The sequence below is a fragment of the Tyto alba genome, unplaced genomic scaffold (genome assembly GCF_018691265.1).
Source record: "Tyto alba isolate M040663 unplaced genomic scaffold, T.alba_DEE_v4.0 Super-Scaffold_22, whole genome shotgun sequence".
Classification (NCBI taxonomy): domain Eukaryota; kingdom Metazoa; phylum Chordata; class Aves; order Strigiformes; family Tytonidae; genus Tyto; species Tyto alba.
In genome coordinates, this window is record NW_024881296.1 from 824,459 (window position 1) to 847,067 (window position 22,609).

The 22,609-nt window shown below is 40.6% G+C and overlaps 1 protein-coding gene across 5 annotated transcripts in view; it reads right to left on the reverse strand.

The window, feature by feature from the left end:
• Positions 1-22,609, reverse strand: part of VPS54 (VPS54 subunit of GARP complex) — a 54,336-nt gene that overhangs the window by 24,978 nt on the left and 6,749 nt on the right. For 3 of the 5 annotated variants that reach the window (XM_042795590.1, XM_042795591.1, XM_033006564.2), the window contains exons 3-10: positions 18,531-18,692; positions 17,454-17,695; positions 15,913-15,991; positions 12,868-12,902; positions 11,343-11,474; positions 8,276-8,661; positions 3,569-3,695; positions 2,418-2,525 (exon numbers count right to left, since the gene is read on the reverse strand). In XM_042795590.1, the coding sequence (XP_042651524.1) occupies positions 2,418-2,525; positions 3,569-3,695; positions 8,276-8,661; positions 11,343-11,474; positions 12,868-12,902; positions 15,913-15,991; positions 17,454-17,695; positions 18,531-18,666 (1,245 nt within the window). In that variant the 5' untranslated portion in view covers positions 18,667-18,692. Of the gene's footprint in view, positions 1-2,417; positions 2,526-3,568; positions 3,696-8,275; positions 8,662-11,342; positions 11,475-12,867; positions 12,903-15,912; positions 15,992-16,896; positions 16,970-17,453; positions 17,697-18,530; positions 18,693-22,609 lie in introns of those variants that run through there. The other 2 variants (XM_042795592.1, XM_033006565.2) reach the window with 2 other exon arrangements.

Below are 22,609 nucleotides of genomic sequence, written 5' to 3' on the forward strand. Positions count from 1 at the left end.
CCCTGTGAGAAGCTTCTCGAAGCTCCCCCAGCTCCACGTCAGCTCCACTTCTGTTTGGGAAATTGAGCCAATCGGCTGCGCCTCTGCGATAACGTATTTAAGAAGGGACGTGGTGACAACCACTCAGACTTGTGAGGAGGAGTTGTGTCAGCTGCGTGAACACCAAGGTCAGGGGAGGAACGGAGGAAGAAAGGAGGGGGGAGGTGTGCCGGAGCAGAGACCCCCCTGTATCCTGTGGTGAGACGGCAGGGCGGCCCCCCCTGCCACCCATGGAGATCTACGGTGGAGCAGACATTGATTTGTGGACTGTTGTTCCTGCTCAGCTGATCAAGGTGCTGTGCCCGAAGAAGGCCAGGGTCTCATGGAAAAAGGCAGCCCCGCTGCTGTAATTCAGTGCTGGGAGGATTGCAGCATGAGGGGGTGTCCCACGCCGGAGCAGCTCGGGAAGGGCTGCAGCCGTGGGAGGGAATCCAGTCGGAGGAAGTTGGTGACCCATGATGGAGCAGTGTGGGGAACACTGCGGCCCATGGGAGGGACTCACATCAGAGAAAGTTTGTGGAGGACTGTCTGCTGTGAGAGGGGGACCACGTTGGAGCAGGGGGAAGAAGTTCCAGAAGCTCCCCCCACCAAAGATAAAGGAAGTGGCAGCACTGACTGCACCCCCCATTCCCTGCCCCTGCGCCACTGGGGGAGGAGGGAGAGATATCGGGAGCAGAGCTGAGCCCGGGAAGAAGGGAGGGGTGGGGGGAAGGTGTTCTCAAGGTGTGGCAATGCTTCTCACTGTCCTGCTCTGTTATGTGTTGTCAGTGTCTGTAATAAATGTATGTTCATTTTTTCTTCCCCTAACAAGTCTGCCTTTTGCTCATGACCATAAAGGGGGATTTTTTCCCCATCCCAGTCCTATCTCGAACCCCAAGCCTGGCTCTCTGTCCCTTCTTATTGTCAGAAGAGAAGGGAGAGAGAGTGGCTGCGTGGTGGTTGGCTGCCGACCAGGCTCAAACCACGACAAGTGCTTAACCCAATTTAAATTGCACTGGGGTCAAGGGAGAAAGGACTTGCATCGTCACCAAGTCCTTATAAGAAGTGGTGCTGCAGTCACACACATCACTGTCTGTCTTCTAATTCTGCCACAGTGCTTACTAGCATCGCTGGCCTGTGTTACTTATACCCACCCTGCACAACCAGATCAACAGAACTGCAAGGCTGCAGCGTGAAGTGGATTGAGAGAGCCAATCTGGCTTAACACAAAAACTTTAAAATAACAATTAAAAAAGAGAATCCAAATTTTTAAAAGCTGTGTTCCCAACCTGGTTCACAGCGCAGCTGGGAACAGCATACTGTACTACGAGGACAGGAGAGACTGTCTTCATCTGACAGCAAACCCACCACCTGACTATCTCCCAGCCTTTGAGAGACAGCTCATAACACATCAGAAAATGAAATAATCACCTATCTTTAGGGGAGGAAAAACACCCCTTACACAATATTCTCATGTAAGCATGCAAACAAACAAGATCAGTAAAATTAAAAGTACCAAATACATGCTCAAAGTTCAGTCTAAGTTTATGGTTGCAAACAACAGCCATCATGTCACTGTCTAAACTAGCCTGTACGTTTTCCCCCAGAGTAGTCATCTGAACTTTGTTCATTTGTTGGTTTTAGCTGGTTTTACCTACAAAGATTTTTTGGTTTCAGAAGATGAATACACTGCCCTAAAAGGCAAACCACCACACCAATGCAGACAAAGACTCATTTCTAATTTTTTTTTGTTACAGGCAACCACTTCTACCTTCTTTATTACTTCACCCTGCCCTCTCAGAAAAATGCAAGGATGTTTTCCAACCTTGTATCATGTGCCTATGCTAGGTCTATGCTAACAGTCAGGCAAGCAATGTTTTCTGTATCATTTGTTGGAAATTTGATTGTTTCAATTGTCAAGTTTTTTGATTTTCTTCTACATATTTACATCAAGAACTTGGGGGGCTTTGTTTTTCAGAGGGCTGTGGGCAGGGGGGTCTTTTTGGTGTAGTTTTGGTTCTCTTTTTTGTCTGTTTGTTTGATTTTTTTTTTTTTTTTTAAACATAGTTTTATGACACAGCTATATTATTCGGGAAAGCCATGTGTTAAGAAAAAGAAAAAAACTAAGCTAAAATCAGGGGATTCAGAACAATGGTAATTATAAAGAAGAAGCTGTGATCTGCTGTACTTATGCTACCTGCTTCTTCCAGAAGATCTTTTCTGCAAACAGACCTCTGTGCTTCAGGAAGTCCTTAGCGTCTGCAAGCTCAGCCGCTTTAAATGAGAGACTATCGTCCACCCAAAAAGTTTCATCAGAGCTGTTGTTCTTAACTACTTAAAAAATAATATGTAAGGGGTTGAGGCAAACTTGTCAGAAATGTTGGAAGTGTGTGGCTTACCTGTTTAATTATGTTCTTTGCAGTAATAATCATTTCATCTCCATATATTTCATAAAAATTTAGCTTTCTTTGTTTTAAAAGTCCAAATACTAGTGATACAAGTCTCTCCTATCAAAGAAAAAAAAAAAAAAAAAAGAAAATTAAAAAAAGCACACTAAAAATATCAAGCTGAAGACAAGAAACCATTTTAAGAAATTGCAACGCAGTAAGAAAGTTCAGGTATCAAACACATGGTGAACGGTATTTAGATCAGTCCAGCACCTTGAGACTAACGCCATACTGCAACCACACAAAGTTCCCTGTGGCAATACCAGCTGAGTCCCTTCCTCCCAGACCCTTTCATGTCTGCTCCTCAGTTGTGCTTAAAAGCACAGATATTTCTATAGATTAGTGAGTTTCCTTGCCCCAAGCAAGAATGACACTAAATACAGTGGTGGCTACCACACTGCAGCACAGAGGTGGGAAGAAACCATAGGGCAGAGATGGGAATATTTAAATGCTATTGTCATTTACTGTATTTCATGAAACCCATGGATGAAACAAGACTAAACAGTTAACAGGATCTAGCAATTACTGAAGAATAGTACAGGCAAAATCCAGAAAAATCTTTTCCTGGCTAGAAAGCAATCACCATAGCTTAATCTTCAGATGTTTATGATCTCCAGAGGAATGAAGAATGTATATACTGCAAATGAAGCATATCTTCAGGGCAACCATATGATTGATTTAAACACCCATAAATGCACAGGAAGACAGAATGAGAAGAACATAACACTATCATCTTTCATTGCAAAACCGAAATTTTACAGTCAAGTAGATATGACAGTCCGTGTTCTTTTCCACTTACATGTTGAGGTTCATGAAGTGAACTCAGTATACATTTAATCAGAGAAGAGAGAACTGGTTATTTTCAAAAAATAAACTAGGACTGGATTGCAGTTCCACAAGTTTAGTTACAGTTATTTAATTTTATCAAGCACAAAAAAAAAAAAAAAAAAAAAAGGGAGGCGGGAGGAGGTTTGGGCGAGAAGAGAAATAGTATAAAATTGTAATGTTGCTATTAGGGACCTGAGTGAATTAGTTGGTGCTAATTAAGTATGTTAAAGATGCAAACATATTCATCAGACAGTTTATTTAAATAACAGACATACCTCTTCTAGAATTTGGCAATCATCTTCTAGGGGTCTATTTAAATCATTGCGAGCATACGTTGAAAACTCTGCAATCATCATTTTATCTATCAGCTTTTCCAGTTCACAAAGCTGTGAGCCAAGGTGCCTAAGAAAAACAGCCATTGAGAAATGAGCTAAATAATCAACCTGAAAACGAATCGTTAGTTCACAGTTGAAGAAAATAACCACCCAGCAGGTAATCTCCATGCAATCAACACTGGCTTAATGGGGGGTTCAAATCTTTCACTTCTTAAAGCAGCTGAAACCATGCATTTCTCAGAGGCACTGTCACCTTGCAACTAAACATATGGACTTGAATATTGATGGAGGGTAAAAACTGGAATTAGGGCCTTTTTTTTTTTTTTTTTCTTTTTTGGAAGGTGCTGGGTACCTCTCTTCCCAATGAAGTGAGTCAGAACTGAGATGCCTCGGTGCCTGTCAGTATAAAGGTGTTAAAAAGAAGGAATACTTCTTTCGCTCGTCCAGTTCATCAGCGCATCAGTCTGCAAGTTCTTCCACTTCAAACATTTGAGCTTTTAATGTGGTCACAGAGTTAATTTGCATGATTGAGATACAGTAATAGCTTTACATGACAGGATGGTTTTCAGAGAACACAGAGGAGTTTTCAGATATGCCATTTTTATGCTACTCTAAATTAAAAATCATTTTCCATGTATTGCAGATTTTGAACCCTGTTTTGCAGACAGTTGTCATAGAGAGCCAGAAGGGAATTTTTCACATCAGAAATGTCGACCAGCCTTTACAAGTTGTGCAGCTAGAGAAACTTTTAGCAGAGTAAAATTAAAGTGGGAATTTCAGAGATGCCAAACTCTCCAGGCTTTCCAACTTCTACCGACAGCTGGGAGTACCAAACATCTGTAAAAATCAGACTGTTTTTTCTTTGAAAAAAAATAATAAGAGACACTTTGCCAATGATAATTAACAGGAGCTGCGATATTTTAGATAAACCTGGATACAAAATGGGGAGCATGAACCTGCACAGCTCCTTGGCTTTAATTCAGTGCTGGTGTAGCCGGACCGTTAGCTTGCAGAGAGCAGCAAAAATATCTCCGGACTCCCCGGCAGGAGCTGTATCAGTGCAAAGCCCACAGCATTCGGCCTCACAGCCCGTGCAGGGCAAAGTCAGCACACCAGGCTGCGAGGAAGCAGGACGCCAGGGTAGCTCCTCCCTGCAGAAGCCCACATAGCCAGCACGGAGCTGAACTGAACAAAGCTTGCTGGATCTGAGTTAAGCAGATACATATTTTTTAATTATTATTATTATTATTATTATTATTATTATTTTTGAAATGACTAGGGATGCGTCTGCTTTTGAAATTGTTGGTCAAGAATTGGCTGGGATGGACAAAGTAGACACATTTCAAATATCTATTTTAAGCAACGATGGCCTCCAGAAAATCCAAGCCAGTTGCATCATGGACATTTCAAAACAACCCAACAGAAAAAACCCTAAAGATTATTATTTGCAATGTAATGACTGGAGTTGCAAAACTTACTGCAGGACTAATACCCACAACACAAAGGCTCTTACTTAGCTAAGCACAAAGATGCTCTTTGGTAAATTATTTCTGTAACTGTGCTTAACTACACTGAAACACAACATAACCTGCCCTCTCAAACCTCAGGTGCGGAGATGTCCAACAAGAATTCCCAGCACTTGCTGACACAACTTTGCCCAAGATGTTCTAGCCCCTAACAGGAAAAAAATTACCTCCACCCTTAAACACGGAGGACCTCGTCGGACCTTAATTTGTACTCCAGCAAAACACCTTGGCAATTATCACACATCAGGTCCTTTCAATGACTGAATACTACAATTCTCTGATGTAAAATTAGGAGTGCAAAGTAAAAGGTCTCTTAAAATACACAGATGAGAACTATCTTTCCAATTATGTGTTTTACTGTATAAAAAAAAAAAATATATAGAAGTGTGGTTTGCCATCATACCTGTGCAAAAACCCCACCACATCTCCATCACCCCAACAAAAACTGTGAAAACAATGTAAGAACTGGCAGCACAGATCTGTAAGTTATTTAAAACATTAAGTTGTTTTTTTTGGTGTAAAATTTAAAAAATTGAAAAGGTTAAAAACAGCTCTAAAACTTTTAATTCTATCCTACAGTAGTAGCAAGCAATCATACAGTTACAACTGATACATATAATCACTGGGGATATTAACCTAGATTAAAGACACTAATTTATTACTTCACAGCACTACCAAGGTGTATTCATTTTTTTTCTATAAATAGAATGAAATTACTTTTTTTTTTCTGCATACAGCATGACAAGAAGAGAAAAATTTTTGTATATGGATGATCTGAGTACTTTTCTTACTGCTTTATATTGAATGATTCTGTGACATGACTCAATTTAAAGCTGTCCAAAAGCAAATTCTACAAGCTGCCATGCACAACACTAAAGTAACGAGGTTTGGTTTTTTTTTTTTAATTAAGATACAAAAGGGATACTAATTATTCAGAAAAATGGGATACCGATTTAGAAGTTAATCCCTTCTTAAAATAAAACAGGTATTTAACTCACTTGACAGTTGCAGCATTCTTGCTCATAACAAAGCAAGAACATCCATCTGGTACTTTTTGGAAAAAGCTGAAGTATTTGTGTATGCCATCAATTTAGATTTTTAAAAATTTCATTAATTTTTAGAAAGACAACATTCTACTGAGAAGTTTTATCAAGATCTCCATCTTGCCATTGCACCTTATTCCTCCAGACTCACTATACACACAGGCCACCTTGAGACTTGGCTGGGCTGTGCTTCTCGACTACACTTGCATCCCTGGTGGGGGTGATGACTTAGGCTGCATTTAAATCACTATTCTGAACCTTTAATATCCAAAGCAGAGGGGGCATTTCCCACTCACATTGCTATTTTTAACTCTACCAAAGCAACCAAGTAAGTGTTATTCATAGAAATTGCTTTTTACAGACAAGATGAATATTTACCCGCAAATACATTCCACAAATGAGTGTAATTTTAAAATAAGGTTACATTCTTGGGACATCATGTATACCAACCACAACGACAACAGAATTGCACCCTGATGATGTAGCACGCAGGTTACTCAATTGCAAAACACAATTAATTCTGACTGATGTTGTCACAGGGTTGTAGAATTACACTCAATATCATCAACACAGAGACAAATGTGACTCAGTAAAGCGCTTTGCACCATAATCAAGTGGTTGAGAGCAGGAATGGTAAAGAGGAAAGAAACTGCACTGAGGCATCTGAAGATGGACCATCTAAGCTAAAAGGAAAATACTAACAGCTTCTACCTAACAACTCTCCTCCCAATAGCTTATTAGCTCTTAAAATTTTTTATTTAATTTTTTATATTTCTTTTAAAAGACTTTTTTCGAGATGTTTTCTACATAAAACTTGAGTCTTTTTCCAAACCAGCTGGAAGGGGTGTTAGAAGAGCAGCTCATCAGAACAGACGGACAATAGTACTGACTCTATATAAAGTTCTGAACATTCGTGTTTCAGTTATTGAGCAAGAACCATGCTTTTATTATGCAGGCTGGGAACCACCAGCTTGCAGGAGACACATAACCTCTAAACAAAACAAAAAAACCCCACCCCAGCACCAACTTATAAAACTCAGTATACAGCTCCGCAGCCGGCTGATGCAAGCCTCAGAGCTGATTTAACATACGCTACTTCTGCTAGCTTACTGCAGTGGCAGCTTTGCCTACAACTCTTTTAAACTGTATATGACTGTTATGATAGCTTATTTTACATCAGCTAAGAGGATTCTACTGGATTAATACTCTTGCATATCACAGAGGACCTTGCCCAGTGCACCGGCATCTCGAAAGCGGAGCTCTAAGCATCCACTGTTAACAGAAGCAGCCTGCGTGGGACCTCAGACTCACTAATTCCCATCACTGTAGCAAACATGGCTGAAAAAAACAGTAACAACCACAGCTTGGGCAGCACCTTCCCACTGTTTCTTCCCTTCCCAACTTCAGCAGCTCACAGAACTGGATTTCTCAGTTGGATGGAGCAAGAGGAAGCACCCCCTGGCCACTGTGAATACAGCTCTCCACAAGAGCAAACGTGGCTCAACACGTCCCATCTGACCAGTCATCCACCTCAGACCACATTTTGAGCTGTGGTTGGACAGCTTTGCACTGGCTTGTGTCTGCAAAGCTTCTTCCAGCACAAGCACAGGCTGGAGGCTGACCTATTTGATGCATGCTTCATGCGTATTGCTGTAACATCACAAGCCCAGGTCAGTCACAAAAGCCATGGGCACAGAGTGGAGCTGCATAGCAAGAACTGTATCTCTGGGATGCTGCATGCAGGAGGATTGCAGACCATCACTTGGAAACCATCTCTCAGCTGTGGGCTACAAGCCCTGCAAGATGAAGTTCCAGCCACTGCTCGGCTCTCATCTCTGCACCCCTAAACCACCTATAAACAAGAATGGTGTACAAAGCATCTAGATGTTAAAAGTCCATCTCCCCCTAAAAAAAAATTCTCTCTGGCACATGCATTACTCACACACTTATGCACTTACTTTTTGTACTATGTCCTAGAAGAATAAACAGAGGTAAAACAGACCCCTACAGCCAGCATAATGTGCTCAACACATTCTAGCCCTACTTGCATTTTATGATTTTCCTAGATGGTTACCTACCGGAAACTGTGAATGCCTTGAAGCTCTTGCTGTAACACCTCCTGTGTCGTGGCTATTAAGTCCAAAGCTCCAACAAACTCAGAAGTGGATAGCAGCAACTGTACTGTGGGCTGTGTTTGGTGTACAGTAGCCATTAACTTCAGTTTATTGTATGCTTTTATACAGTTATTTCTTGTGAGCGACAATCTTAAAACTCGAAGCGATCCTTCACACATTACTTTATCAATTTTGGAGATTTTCTCTCTAAGTAATTTTACAGCCTGGGAGGTTTTCCTGAGGTAGTCCTGCAACTCATGCTGAGAGGTCATTGCATGAAAAAATGCTTCCGAGCGCAGAGAAATCTGGTGAGCAATATTGACTTCCACAATGTCCAGATAATGGCTCAGCTAGAAAGAGGAGGAAGGAAGAAAAATGAACAGTGTTGTTATGACTGGCAAGTCTATCACCATGCAAATGCATTCTCAGGGTATTTGTCTTACTGTATCACAAGGGAATTTTGCTAATTAAAACCCTTTGTCAGATTAGCAAGTGAAGAACTACCCATTCTGGTTTGATCATTTGTTTTTAAATGAGCTCAGAATCACTTCGGGAAGGCTGACTTAACGCCTCTCCTGCTTGAGAATTACAAGGTAGAAAAGCAAGTAATTTTAAAATACCCAAGCTTTTAGTAGCACGTGGTTGCCCACTGGCACTGTTACAATATGGCCATTAACCTGGAGACAGCTCTGGATACTGGCTTGCAAGTAAGAACAGTAGACACATGGAAACACACTATGTGCTTCGGGTCACAGAAGTTGCTAAAGATGAAGCCCGACTACACTTGATGACATGGCTTTGGAATGGCTCTGTTCATTTAAAAGGCTGTAGGATCTTTTTTTGTAGAAAAATCCTCAGTATCTCTGGCTGCAGTTGTTTTTTGCCAACCAGCTGGAGTCCCTGTTAAGCGTATTTCATGTGCACTGGCACTGTGGGATTCCCCAAGATGCTGTATGCCTACATGTTTAGAGCCCGAAATTCAAATTCTCTATGTCAAACAGTTACCAGACCACTGGGTTGGCCTGATTGTTTGAGCTGTAAAAGCTCTGTGTTCTGGCTTATGCTGAATATGCAAACTCAAAGGACTGAAGCATTAGGATGCTCATCTGAATGCTAATACTCAGATGACCTGGTTTCTAAGAGGTGCCAAGCGCCCAAACCTCATGCTGAATTTCAAAAGGCCCATCCAGACATGGAAAGAAAATCAGCTGGAGAATGTTTCTTTCTTGTAGTTATTTTCATCCTGCATGTATTTAACACTGGGGACTTATACAATATGCAAACCCTTCTTTTTTGTAGTATGTTTAATCAAAAACATCCTCCAGCAACCACCTGTGACACACCTAGCCCACAGGAAAAGCTGAGACAGATTGTGACTCAGGGATCAGAACTGGGGCTATTATGATCATTTATTTACGTGATTGTACCAAACAAACGCCCCAGGTGCTTTCACTATGCTAAGCAAGGTAGAACAAACAGAACAAAATTATAGCATCTGCCTCAAAGTGCTTACAGTCCCAATGTAGGGCAAGACATGGAAGGAGGTAGGGAAGAGAAAAACTTCAGGGGGGAAACTGTTCAAGTAGATCAGCAGCAGCCCAAAAGCACTAATAGCCTAAGTATGTGTGCTTAAGGCAGGGTTTTCAAAATCCTGTTGAAAAATGGTGCCTGGAGCTAAGGATAATTATGGCAGCAGGGTGCCTATTTACACATGATAAGTGTAAACCTTGTGCAGTTCAGAGTCTTTAAGAAGTAAAACAAAAACCTCAGGCCCATTTCCTTAATATGAAGCAGTGTAATAATCTGTCAGGCATGCAGCTTTAGAGGCAACAGAACCGTTTTATACCACTTAGGTACTTGTATCACCTCTCCACAGCAGCGTGGCTCACGGCTATTCAAAGCCCTGTTTTCACTCCACTGCATCAGAGAGGGCTCTGGGTCTCCTCTGCTCAAAAGCCATGTGGAGTGTCCATCCTGCTGCTGCCAGGCATGCTTTGCAAGTTTAAAGCACATGCCAGATACTGCTTTTTCATCTTCCGACAGCAAGAGCCACAAGAAACTCCAAAGAAGTATTCCTCCAACTTTACGTGTGGAGGACAATCCGATGAAGGATCAAGTTAGCCTCCAGCAGAGCCTGTCTCTTCCTCCTGACCTGGTAGGAAAGCAGGAAGACTAACTCCTGGAAATTTGGAAACACCTTCCAGAGGATCTCATGTTATTTTTTCTTGAGGCACCTCACTACTTCCCGCCCCTCACCATCCCTTCAAGCTCCCAGAAGCTTTAGTAGGTTAAATAGCAGGGTAAATTAAAGTTAGGAAAGAGACTCCAAAACTTATAGATTTTCTATAAGCATTTTATGGTTATTTGTACCATAAAAATGATTCATTATGGGGTTTTCTACAGTATGACTACATAACAAACAAACAAAAAAAGACCAAGATTTCTGTTTCCAGTACGAAAGAAACAGCTCTGCTTTCATGCTCTCCAATGCACTCAAGTCCTTTGTGAAATGCAAAAATGGGTCAGTGCAGATGACATGACAACAAAAGGCAAGAGGAAGCTCCTGATGTACAAAAATCTTAGGGTTTACTATGACACAGAAACCACAGTGCCTTGAATCTGGAGTTTTCCTGAGATGTAAGAGGGCAATAGTCTTAAACAGTGTACAACCTCTAATTTCCCCTTCTCATGGAATTGCTCTTCCTCCCTAACAAAAAGCTCCACATCTCCAAAGTTCTCAATATATACCTGCTTCACTAAGTTTTAGCAGTCATGAAGAGCCAGTTACTATGCCATATACAGATTCTTTTTTCCCCAGATTTAAGAGATTTATTCAGCAGGGGAAAAAAGCTCTCCTTCAGTAAGATGCTTCCTGCATTGTTTACCAACCACCTACAGCCTGATGTAAAATGAGAGATAACAAAGCCACAACAGTGATGTCTCAACAAACAGCACAGAACAGCAGCAATGGAGTTTCTCTGTAGTAACCAACAGCTGCAATGGGTAATGACATCTTGTATCAAAGTTATACCTTTTCTTGAAGTAACTTGGAGGAAGCTGCATCACGATTTCCTTTTCCACCAGCAGTACTAAAATGAGACCATGGTAAAACGGCATTAAATGTTAAGGAATCTTCCAAGGCAAAATCTGGTTTCATAAAAATCTGAAACAGAAAAAAACAGAAATAAATGCGCCTCCCTCACCCCTGCATTTTCCTCCCCAGTTAAACACACCTCCTCCTCATGAAGCTAACAGGGACTTTATTTGCCAATTTTCAAAACCCAAATTTTCATTTACCCAGGCAAACAAATTAATTCCAGACCTTACAACCAATTTACTTGACACCTTAAAAGCCTCTGTCATTTGACTAAGTCTTATCTTCCTAGAAGTGGAAGGCACAGCTCCAAAATTACATAGGTTATCAAGTACCCAAGATGTTCTAAACATCCTGAGTGTGAAAACACAGGCGGCATTGAACTGAAGGTGGGTCCTCTAAAGGATCAGAGCAAACTTCCTTCAATAGCAGAGGCATCCTATTGCTGACCCACTCATTTCTGGGGCCACAGCTTCTACCAGACTGAGGATCCAGCCAACTGTCAGGGTGCAGCAAGTGTTGCCTGGGAGGGAATGGAGCCCCAAGCTGATCTCCTTTAGCACAATGCAGCAAACACACTGGTCACAGAAAGAGTCAGTAATGTGTAACATTAATAGTTCTCCGAGATGTGTAGTTAATCTAAAATTCTCTCTGATAACATTGTTTTTACTTGATAAAACTGGTACAAATCTTGAGCTTCCAGATAGACAATAGTACCCTTTCCCCTGTATTTATGTAATGTAATTTTAAAAGTTTCAACATAAACTCCATCATCACACCACACTCGAGCATCCTTGATTCCTGGACTTTAAACATGGCAGTGACAAGCTAGTCAAGTAATGGCCTACAGGACTGGCACAGAGATGCTGACCCATATTAACACTCTGACTTCTTAATGTATGTAGAAAAAAATTATTCAAACTGAAATGGAATCTGGAGTTGGGTCTTTTGTCAGCCTGTCACAAAACAAACACATCGTATCCACTGCAAGCATATATGTAAGAGGGCTTTGCTCAAGGGTCCAAGGAGTTAAACCTAATGTTGTACACTAAATGATATTCAAGCTTCTATCAAACTCTTCAGTTTCCCTTTCCTCCTAGAATAGAGTGACTAATTCTGCCAAGATCTGAGGTTTCAACTATTAAAGATTAAAACAATAAAGGCAGTTGTGTTCTACTTTAAGTGAGAGGAAAAAAATCAAGACCACAGGAAACAACAACAAAAAAAAAAAAAAAAAAAACCAAAACAAAACAAAACCAAAAAAAAAAAAAAAACCACAAAAAAACAAGGAAGACAAAGCTGATTGTTCTTAGTCTTTATAAATTCTGAGCACTGCAGATCCTCTTGAGAACCAGTTCAAGTAACCAGCTTGGACAAAATTTCTATAAAGAGAGCACACTCATATATTCAAGACTACATGTGAGGAATCTTTATAAAAGCTTAGAGTGCACAGGAGCCATACCTTAGGTACTTGTTCCAGATCTGTCCTGGATTTATCTAAAATTAAACAAAATACAAGTAGTCATTCATGAGCAAACAATAGAAAACAATTACTTTGAACACTATTAAACCCTATGAGGAAGTCTTCCAGACGATGATGCCAGGTTCCTCACAGGGGGCAGACAGGGTGGGCAGGCAGGGAACCCTGGTTATAAATTGAAACAAAACTTTCTGACTGAACGTGAGGAAAACATTTTTCACCATGAGGACAATCAAGCATTGGAGCAGACTGCCCAGAGGGGCTAGGTACTCTCCATCCCTGGAGGCTTTTATGGCCCAACTGGATAAAGCCCCTCACAGCTGTACTGCAACTGCCATCTCAAAGCCAGTTAAGACCTTCTGAAGTCCCTTCCAACCCAAAATATTCTGATTCTTTGAAAGACTCTGTTGTACTTTGTAGTTCAGGTCTCATGCTCAGAGTATTCAGAGGTGGTTGCACTTGACTGCTTTGAGAGCGAAAAAGCTAAGTCATACAAAGCAATCTCCTTAGCACTTCACCTTCCTTAATGTACTCTTCAGTCAACTAGCAAGGGGCAGTTAAAGGTCCTTCTGACATCACCCCAGTTTTAATGCTCCAAATTAAAGCTGCTCGTATAACCACTTCTGCACGGCACTTGGAGGATGGATACACAAAGGCTGGCAAGAAGGACGAACAAGGGCTCAGGACAGAGCACCAAGCCCACTGAGCAAGCAGCCTAGAAGCAGCCCTTCCCTCAAAGGAAGCTAACCTGACAAATGCAGAGGGTGAGAGTTGAGCTGGGAAAAGAACTTCATTGTTGTTTCCCAGCAGAACTTGAAAAAAAAGGCAAATTCAGGCTTTTGAGGTTCAATCAAAATCCCCTCTTCCTCCCCTCCTCGTTAATTTAATGTGCATTATGAAGAGGGGGCACACTGGAAACCAAAAGTGAGGAATCTAAAAGCAACAGGCCCATACCTCAGCTGGATGGTCTACTCATCCCTGACATGGTCTACTCATCCCTGACAAACATAGTAAGCGCTACATCAGCATTATCTCCCACATTTCTCTCACCTCTTTGGTTCTTATTCGATTTGTTTCTTACTTTATTTGTACTGAAATACAAAAGGCAACCTAGGAATCATCCTGCTGTCTTCAGTCTTTGGACAGACCAGATCTTATGGAAGCGAAAGGCCAAGCCTTGTGGGCTGGAGTTAGAGGAACACAGCCAACGTTAACAAAAGAAATGATAGAAAATAAAAAGTTTCAGTGTACCAAATGATGCTTCTACTAGGAACTGTCCATCTACCCACGAAGCTCCCAGTTACTTTGGTGACACAGTAATTTTCTCTTTTTAAAAATAAAAGACTCTCTCAAAATGGATTAATCTAAGCCTGAAGAAGGAACTTGTAATTTGCAGGATGTGCCACAAACACACTCATACAGGAACAGCTATTCCAAAATAACACCAATCACACTGAAACCCTACAGAAGGGCTTGCTTTTTGCATGGAAAGGAGGAAGAAAGCTGACTGAAAAGAACTTGATCAGAAGGAGTAAACTACTGAATGCTTCTTGCTGCATTACTGGTAGACATTGATACAGATAAGCCTGATCAAACAGTTATTGGCAAATTAACCCTTTTATGCTAATATTTTTGAGACAATAAATTTAAATAAATTCAGTACTAAAAGCTTGCTGCAGGCTATCAGTGTTACTTTTCCTTTTTGCCTGTCTGTCTTTTTCATTTTGCCTCTTGCCTTCCTTTGTCTAGTTTCATATTAACTGAACTATTTCCATAAAATCTTGAAATTCCGCCTTGCTGCAGCTGCAGACACCAAAAAGAGTTTGCCAGGTAGTCTTTGCTAAGAGTAATCAGAGAAATACTAAAGTAGAAAACTGGCCAGACTGGAACTTCATGAAGTTCAACACAGGAAGAAGCAAAGTCCTGCCCTTGGAGAGGAAGAACCCCCGGGCAGCACTACACTGCTAGGGGTCCAGCAGCTGGAAAGCACCCTGCAGAGAGGGACCAGGTAACAAATGGTCCACGAGCCAGCAGTGCACCCTTGCAGCAAAGCACCCTGGGTTGCATTAGGCAGAGCACTGCCGGCAGGTCGAGGAAAGGTGATCTTCCCTCTCCACTCAGCACTGGAGAGTCAGTGTGCACCGTTCTGAGCTCCCCAATACCAGACAGACGTAGACATACTGGAGTGAGGCCAGTGAAGGGCCACAAAGATGATTAAGAGACCAGGGCATTTTTCATAGGAGGAGAGGCTGAGAGAGCTGAGGCTGTTTAGCCTGGAAAAGCCAAGGGGGGATCTTATCAATGTTTTAAAATATCCGACGAGAGGGTGTAAAGAAGCCAGAGTCGGCTCTTCTCAGTGGTGCCCAGTGACAGGACAAGAGGCAATGGGCAGAAACCGATACATGAAAAATTCCATTTGAATGTAAGGAAACACTTTTACTGTGAGGGTGGTCAAACAAACAATAAATCAGGTTGCCCAGAGAAGTCGTACAATCTCCATCCGTGGATAAATTCAAAACCCCACCAGACACTGTCCTCCCGCAGGTGACCCTGCTTGAGCAGGTGGTTTGGACTAGACCATCTCAAGACGTCACTTCCCACCTCAGCCACTCTGTGATCCTCACGGCAGAGAAGAATGGCCCAGTGCTGCCATTCTTCGCTGCAAAGTCAACAGTTGCTAGAAATTTGAGGCAACAATTTCAACAGATCTTAAACAAAGGGAAGTTAAAGAAAATACTGCCAGGGACGTAATGACCTCCCATGAATGCAAACGTGCCAAGGAGAAGAGCGGGTATCACAAACATTTTGACCTACAAAATATCAGCAGTGGTCATAAACACTTCTAGTCAACCATGTCTGGGTTTTCAATTATTGTTACAAAGAAGTCATCAGCAGCTATTACAGCACATGAAGCCCTTGAGCAAGTGAAGATGATCAGTACGTTACAACATGCATTAGTGAATGCTATAACATACTGATACAAAAATAAATTACTTTTTAACGACTAAAGGAAGGCTTTGACTGTACCGTGGGTGTGTAATAGAGTCCTGTTGAAGGTATCTTTAGGAGTACAAATATTCTTGCATCTTTCATGAACCTTCTCTCTCTGTAAAAAAGAAAATATATTATAGAATTATTCTGAGGCTTAAAAAAAAAAGAATTTTTTTCTTTGAAACAGAGCATTCAGAACATTTCAGTGAAACACAACTGCGTTAAACCAAGTAATTCTGACAAGTTCACAATAGGATTTTTTTCTCTTAAAAGCTCAGATGATGTTTGTCCACATGAAAGGTACCCAAAAATTTCAACTTGCAGTTGGTATGTTGGGGTTTTTTCTGTATCTTTACGTCTCAAGATAAAAGAAACACAAAAGTTATTGAAGAGGTGTAGTAACTTCTCTACATGAGAATGAGATATGACAACAGATCAATTATAATTACATACCCAAACATTTGCAGAAATCACACGATCACACAAGGAATGCTTTTACACTGCTAAATCAAATTGAATGAAAGTAGAAATTGCTTCCACATCTTACTAATGAGTACCCTGCTGAAACCACGCATCTTGTTTCATCATGCTGAGCTTCAAATTTTATTTACAGGTGTAAACAACACCAGAGACCATAGTGGTGAGAAATTACATTTCTAAAGAACGTTGATGTTAGCTAGATCTCTGCTAGAAGCTACATCGCTGGTCAGTCCCCTCTTCCCAAAATCTTCTTTCATTTGGCAGCCACTGCATTGCACGCTAATTTTAACGGATGAGCTCTGAAGTGTTGTAAATGTTCAATGTGTGAACTAATGGCAATAGTTCTGACAATTCACTTTCACATACTTTAACTATGATTTACACAAGTAACAATTCCTGCAGCCAATTCCACACCAGCAAAAGAATAAGAAAGTTACAAACCAAGGAAGCAGAAAACAGTGGGAGACTTCTACATGTTCTTTCACTTAAAAAACTAAAACAAAACAAAAAAACCAAGCCAAACAAAAACTACATACTTACTGACACCTGTATTTTAAGAGTTTGTAGAAGTCTCCTACTGGTCCTGGTGTCCTTAGATGTAGCTTAAACTTTCCTGTTACAAGAGAAATCATCGAGATAATAGGCCTATTTTATAGTTTAAATTAGAGACTCTTAAAAAATCTCTCCAATCCTTGCAGCACACAGTCATGTTTTACATATGACCCAAAGGTCTGAAAAATACTACATTGCACTGTAAAGCCCAATCGTTAAACAATCCTTACAGAAAAAGAATTAATAACCAGAAAGAATAAATATGAACTGTAAACCCTGGTGCAGAGCTCAGTATTCATAAATATGAATGAAAAAAAAAAAAGAAAAGAAATTGCCTAGAGAGAATTAGGCAGCATTTTTCACGCTACGAGTACTGAGATTATAAAACAAGAAATGCCTAGTGAGGAGTCAACAGGACTGAAGACAAATTAATTACCAGGTAATTGTATGATGGACTACTAGCAGAGACAATCTGTAATTAGGAAAAGGATCTCAAATCTCTTTCTGGCACCTAGTACTACGTGCACCTAATTTTGGGTTCTTACCGGAGTGATTTCCTGTTGGTATAATGCAAAATGTTCCTTGGTGATCTGTGGGAGGTAGAATGAAGGCGTGACTTCAGTGTCCACAAAGTCCACTCCCCATGTTTTTGTAAAGAAATCAGATTCCCTTTTTGCTAACCTAGGATCATTTAGTGCTGCTGGGAGATTGACTTTGGAATGATAGATAGTCCATCTGTGCTGATCCACAACTAGAGATGGGCTGTCACATAAATTATTGGGATCACCTGCAGCATAAAAGACAGGACAGTTTGTTAAGGTGAGAAACTGAAAGTTGTATTTTTCCTAAAATCTGGTTCTTAAGCAAACCATGTTTTCACAATTACATAGGGGATTAGAATTATCCATGCAAAAGACACACGACATTCTCTTTCTGCAACACTTCAATTTGTGTTTCTTCCATCAGATTAACCAACACAAGTTTTGAACACATTTACGCTCGTTAAATATATTTAGCTCAACATTAGCTTCTACTGAAGAGGACAAAATTCTAACCGTAAACATATTTTTAATCTGAACTTGATCAGAGTGACAGTTGAAATTCATGAGCGCTGTATTTAATAATTCTCAAAATGCCACCCCACCTATTCCTTTTTATAAACTAAGCTTTAGTATACCACAGCAGTTGTAACCGTGACCAAAACCTGGTTTTATGATAGCACTAGAGTTCTGACAGTGCTAGAGAAGGGTCTTGGTCTCTTGCTTCCTACCACAACAGGGCTGGGGTGTTTCACAGAAGTAATGCAGCTAGACTCCAAGCACACTGGACAGGTTTGTTACAAGCTCAGGCAGAATATACCCTCTTCTTGTATGTAGTATGCATCATAGCTATAATGTGGAATCACAGAAGCAAGATCCCATCCAAAACCAAGCTACACATAGGAAGGCTCTCCCATTGCTCCAAAGGGACACTGGGTGGTATAAAGCAGAATTACAGCATACTTTGAAATAAGACTGCAGCTTAGTACACTACACCCAGTATATGAGAAAGTTTGACTGAACAGTTGTAAATGGATTAGCAAATTTAACCACATTTTCACTCCCCCTGCACACCAACTTTACCTGTAGGTTCCTTGGGACACACATCAGGCAGTGACTGCACAGGTCGAAAGCGTTTCGTGGCATCCATTTCCTTTTTAAAGAAAGCATCACTGCTGTTTGACTGAGGCACTGGTGAAGAACTGTGGCTTGATGCCATTGCATAAAATCACCACTTGATAAAAGCTAAATAAGAAACAATAAATATTAAGGCTTTAATAAAGTTCTAGTTACAGATTGTATCAAAACAATGACACTCCATCAGCTACATAGCATACTTTTAACTGCAACACTAACTGACAGATTTCAACAGCAACAGGGAAAAGTTTATTTTAAACACAAAAATAGAAGGCAGAATGTAACCTCATAGTCTGTTTCCTCCCACACCTCTAGGTTTGGAGGAGAGCTTGCTCTTGCACACAGCACCAATGAAATCATACGTTTAAAAAAAAAAAAAAAAAAAAAAGTCTTTCAGGCCCTTCTTCCTTCCTATTGCTGTAACCACTGCAGTCATAGCGCACACGTTCAGAGTAGAACTTCCTCACAGATACCAGGAAGCTTGGGTAGTCAAATGTAGAGCCTTCCACCTCCTCTGCCCCGCTACTTACTATCCTCAGTGACTGCAGGGAGCAGATCACCTTCTGCATCTGGTCCCCACAGTGCTTCTACTGTCCCGGGGGCTGCACTCCACAACCACCACGACAGCTCGAGCAGGACAAGGGAAGAGAGACAAATGATCTCAGTCCCCAGAGAACTGCTTTGTAGACCAGCAACTAGTGGCAGTAAGACAACCCGCAGAAAAACTACCCCAGCTTCATGATGGGTTTAAGCCAGGATTGAAAGCCTAAAAACTGGTGCATAACCACAGCTGAGGGAGCTCACAACAGCTGCCCCTGCCCACCTCCACGGGCTTCCTGCAAGGGCTCTGCTCGAGAGTCCGCGAGGTGTCTGCAAAGACATGCTGTGCTCTGCAAGCTTTAACCACAGTGCAGTATGTGCTGCAGTGAAAAGGGTAACGGGGGCAGGTGGGATGTTCTGTGCCCTCACTCACTCGAGCTGCCTTAATGTCAGGACCCCAGCAACAGGAGGTGCACTGGTTCTTCCAAAAGGAGGAGGTCTGCAACCTACTTTCGCGATTCAGACAAGCCCAGCAACAGCTACCCACAGAGGCAATGTATCATTAATGATTTATAGTAACTGAAATAATCAGATTTCAGACAAGTCAGGGTCTGAAGAATACGAGCATACCAGAAAAGCATAAGCACATGCTATGCATATAACATAGACATCTTTTATCACTTGAATCAGGAAAATTGACAATTCAGCTTTTTATGGCTGACTAGTAAGGTAAACTATACTTTATTTCAGCACAAAAGGTATTTGCAGAGGGAAGACAATTAAAACATACGTCAAAAAGCTCTGGAGTAAGGAAAGTCCCACTAATATTCAGTTGAATTTTAAGCTCCTAATTTGAAAATAAACAGCCTTCAAAATTTTACACCAGGGCTGAACATCATCATAACTTCTTTCCATCTGTAAACAAAGCTGAATTTCCATCAAAGTATCAGTTGAGTCAGTAGTGAACTGCAGAACTATTAGAGGTTTGAGAGTTTATTAAAACATCCCCATAATGTACAGCTCAAAGAGTGCCCGTTCAAAAGAGGCCAATTTGAATCCTTGCCTTTAAGGAGAAATAAACACATCTAGCAAGATCTTAGCATTTAACTACCAACCCTTAAGGGACACCTAAATTACTTACTATCCTGTGAAGGAGCACAAAAAGATAAAAGACCTATTTTATCTTCAATCGCTGAAGCAGGCATCAAGGGATGACTGTACGTCACTGTGTCAACTTCTAACAGCATCACATATATCACAGCAAATCTCATTTGGAAAAGAAAAAGTTCTACTTTTAAACGAGACTGGAAGTGTCCTACAAAACAATTCGAAAGATGAGTTAAGGTATGTACAGCTATCATAGAGCATCCCAGTGAATGGGCCCATAATGACTAACACATATTCTGGCCAAAACTCTGTCCATTGGGTACCGTTCCTGATGTACACTTGCCTTTCTCCCTTTTCATCCAACAATGCAGCAAGACAAGGAGGATAACATGCTTCCACCATGAATTTTAAGAGTGACGAAAACAGACCAGCAGAACCCTTTCTAAAAACACTGCACAAGGACTGAAAATGTCTCCCAGTTTTTCTTGGGAGTGGATTCCCATCTTTCTCACACTAGAAACACCAGTCAAGATAGAGAATGGGAGCACTAATGGAAATCTTGACGAGTCAGAAAGGGAAAAAACTTTTCCAGACATCTCACAGACCTTCTTTAAATATCATAAAGCATCAGTCTCTCTCCCCACAGAGCCCCAAAGAAAATTTCTTCTCTATTACTATTGCTGCATGTTCATATACTTACATTCTTCCCTTGACATTTCCAAAGCAACCTCTCTCTTAATGAAGCTCTTTCCTAATGTTTTGAGGTGTTTTTGTGGAAAAATCTACTTTATGATAATGACAAAACACTATCATTTTAGTATTCTTAAGAAATGCATCCAGTGCTAAGTTAGAATGATCAAGTCTCCTAATGGCATACAGTAAATTTATCTGCACTTGGAACCGCTTCAAAGTTCTGCATTTGTAGTTTTTCTCCTGAAAAAGTCTCACTAATATGAGACACAGTCTGCTCTAGCCAGATGTACAAGCAACTAAGGCAATTTGTAGAAAGCACTGAAATCTTGTACTCTTGCTAGCAAGTCTTTCATTAAGCCTCTCTCCCCATAATGAAGTATTGCCTAAAAGAATATTCTAAAGTGAATTGTCTCAACTACATAAATCTCAGTGGAGAAAATGCTAACTGCATTATGCCAGTCCAAGATTTAAAATAAATTTAAAAGACAGTTTAACACCAAAGACTAGCTCAATAGCTCAGTTTTTCAAAAACAAACTACACCTACTCTTGCACAGGTACACTGATTACTTATGACCATAAAATATTCACATTGCCTTTGTACACTGACAAATCTTAAAATAGAATTAAAAGAGTACAATAAAACATCAACGCAAGCAGTAACCTTCATACCACTGAGTGGATTTCAACAAGATCTAAGGATTCACAGGCAGAGGCCTTCTTAAGTGGCACGCAATATGATGCTGTACTAAATTATTCATAGTTAACAGCTATTCTAGTAGCCTCATAAGTCAGGACCTTATGGATAATTAACCTCAATGAACAGCCACATTTGCAGAGGAATAAACCCATCTCTACTGCCCCAAACCAGGCATTCCACAAACTGCAGTTCTTAAATTAGCCATGCATAGCTTCAGAGAGAGAAAGAAAACTGGGCAGAATGACCCGAATTAAAATCAAATTACAAAGGAATGTGACAAATCTATGTATGACAAAAATCCTGCCCTGCACGTGAGCCCTTCTGTGTATGCTAACCTTGCGCACAACTGAAAAATAGTTTCATTCATTCACCAACAGAACAGCCATTCTTCATGCTACATTAGTAACCATTTTATAGACAAATGAATCTATAACCAGCTTTCTGAATCAACACTTTAAAATACGCAGCGATATAGAAATTTGCTGATTAAACATACCAAGAAAATGAAACTCAATGTTAAGATAAAAAAAACCCCGCTGCAGAATATTTTAACTCATTCAGCTTTAAATGCAAGTGAAATGCAGTTAAATGTAGTTAACTGCAGTTAACTGCACAAGCTCTGCAGAATGAATTATGGAAACATGGGTCCCCTGAGCCTCTTGGTTAGAAGAATGTATGTGCAGCAGTAAGAATACGCAACTGTGTAACTTAACGACATCAATATTTAAATTATATACAATTAAAACTGGGTTAGATTAACTCGGTTCTCTACAGTAATCACCATGATTTACTCACATTTTGTCTAGCAATGTGTATTAAACCGACACCGTAAAAAAAAACATAGGAGTTTCATGCAAGAGTAGTGATGGAATTACGTACAGTAACATGCAACATGCCTTCAATATATTAAATCTACTTTGTACACACTGTATTAATTTCCTTGGTTTAAAAAATGACATTAAATTAGCCTGTCACTGTAATGACTTA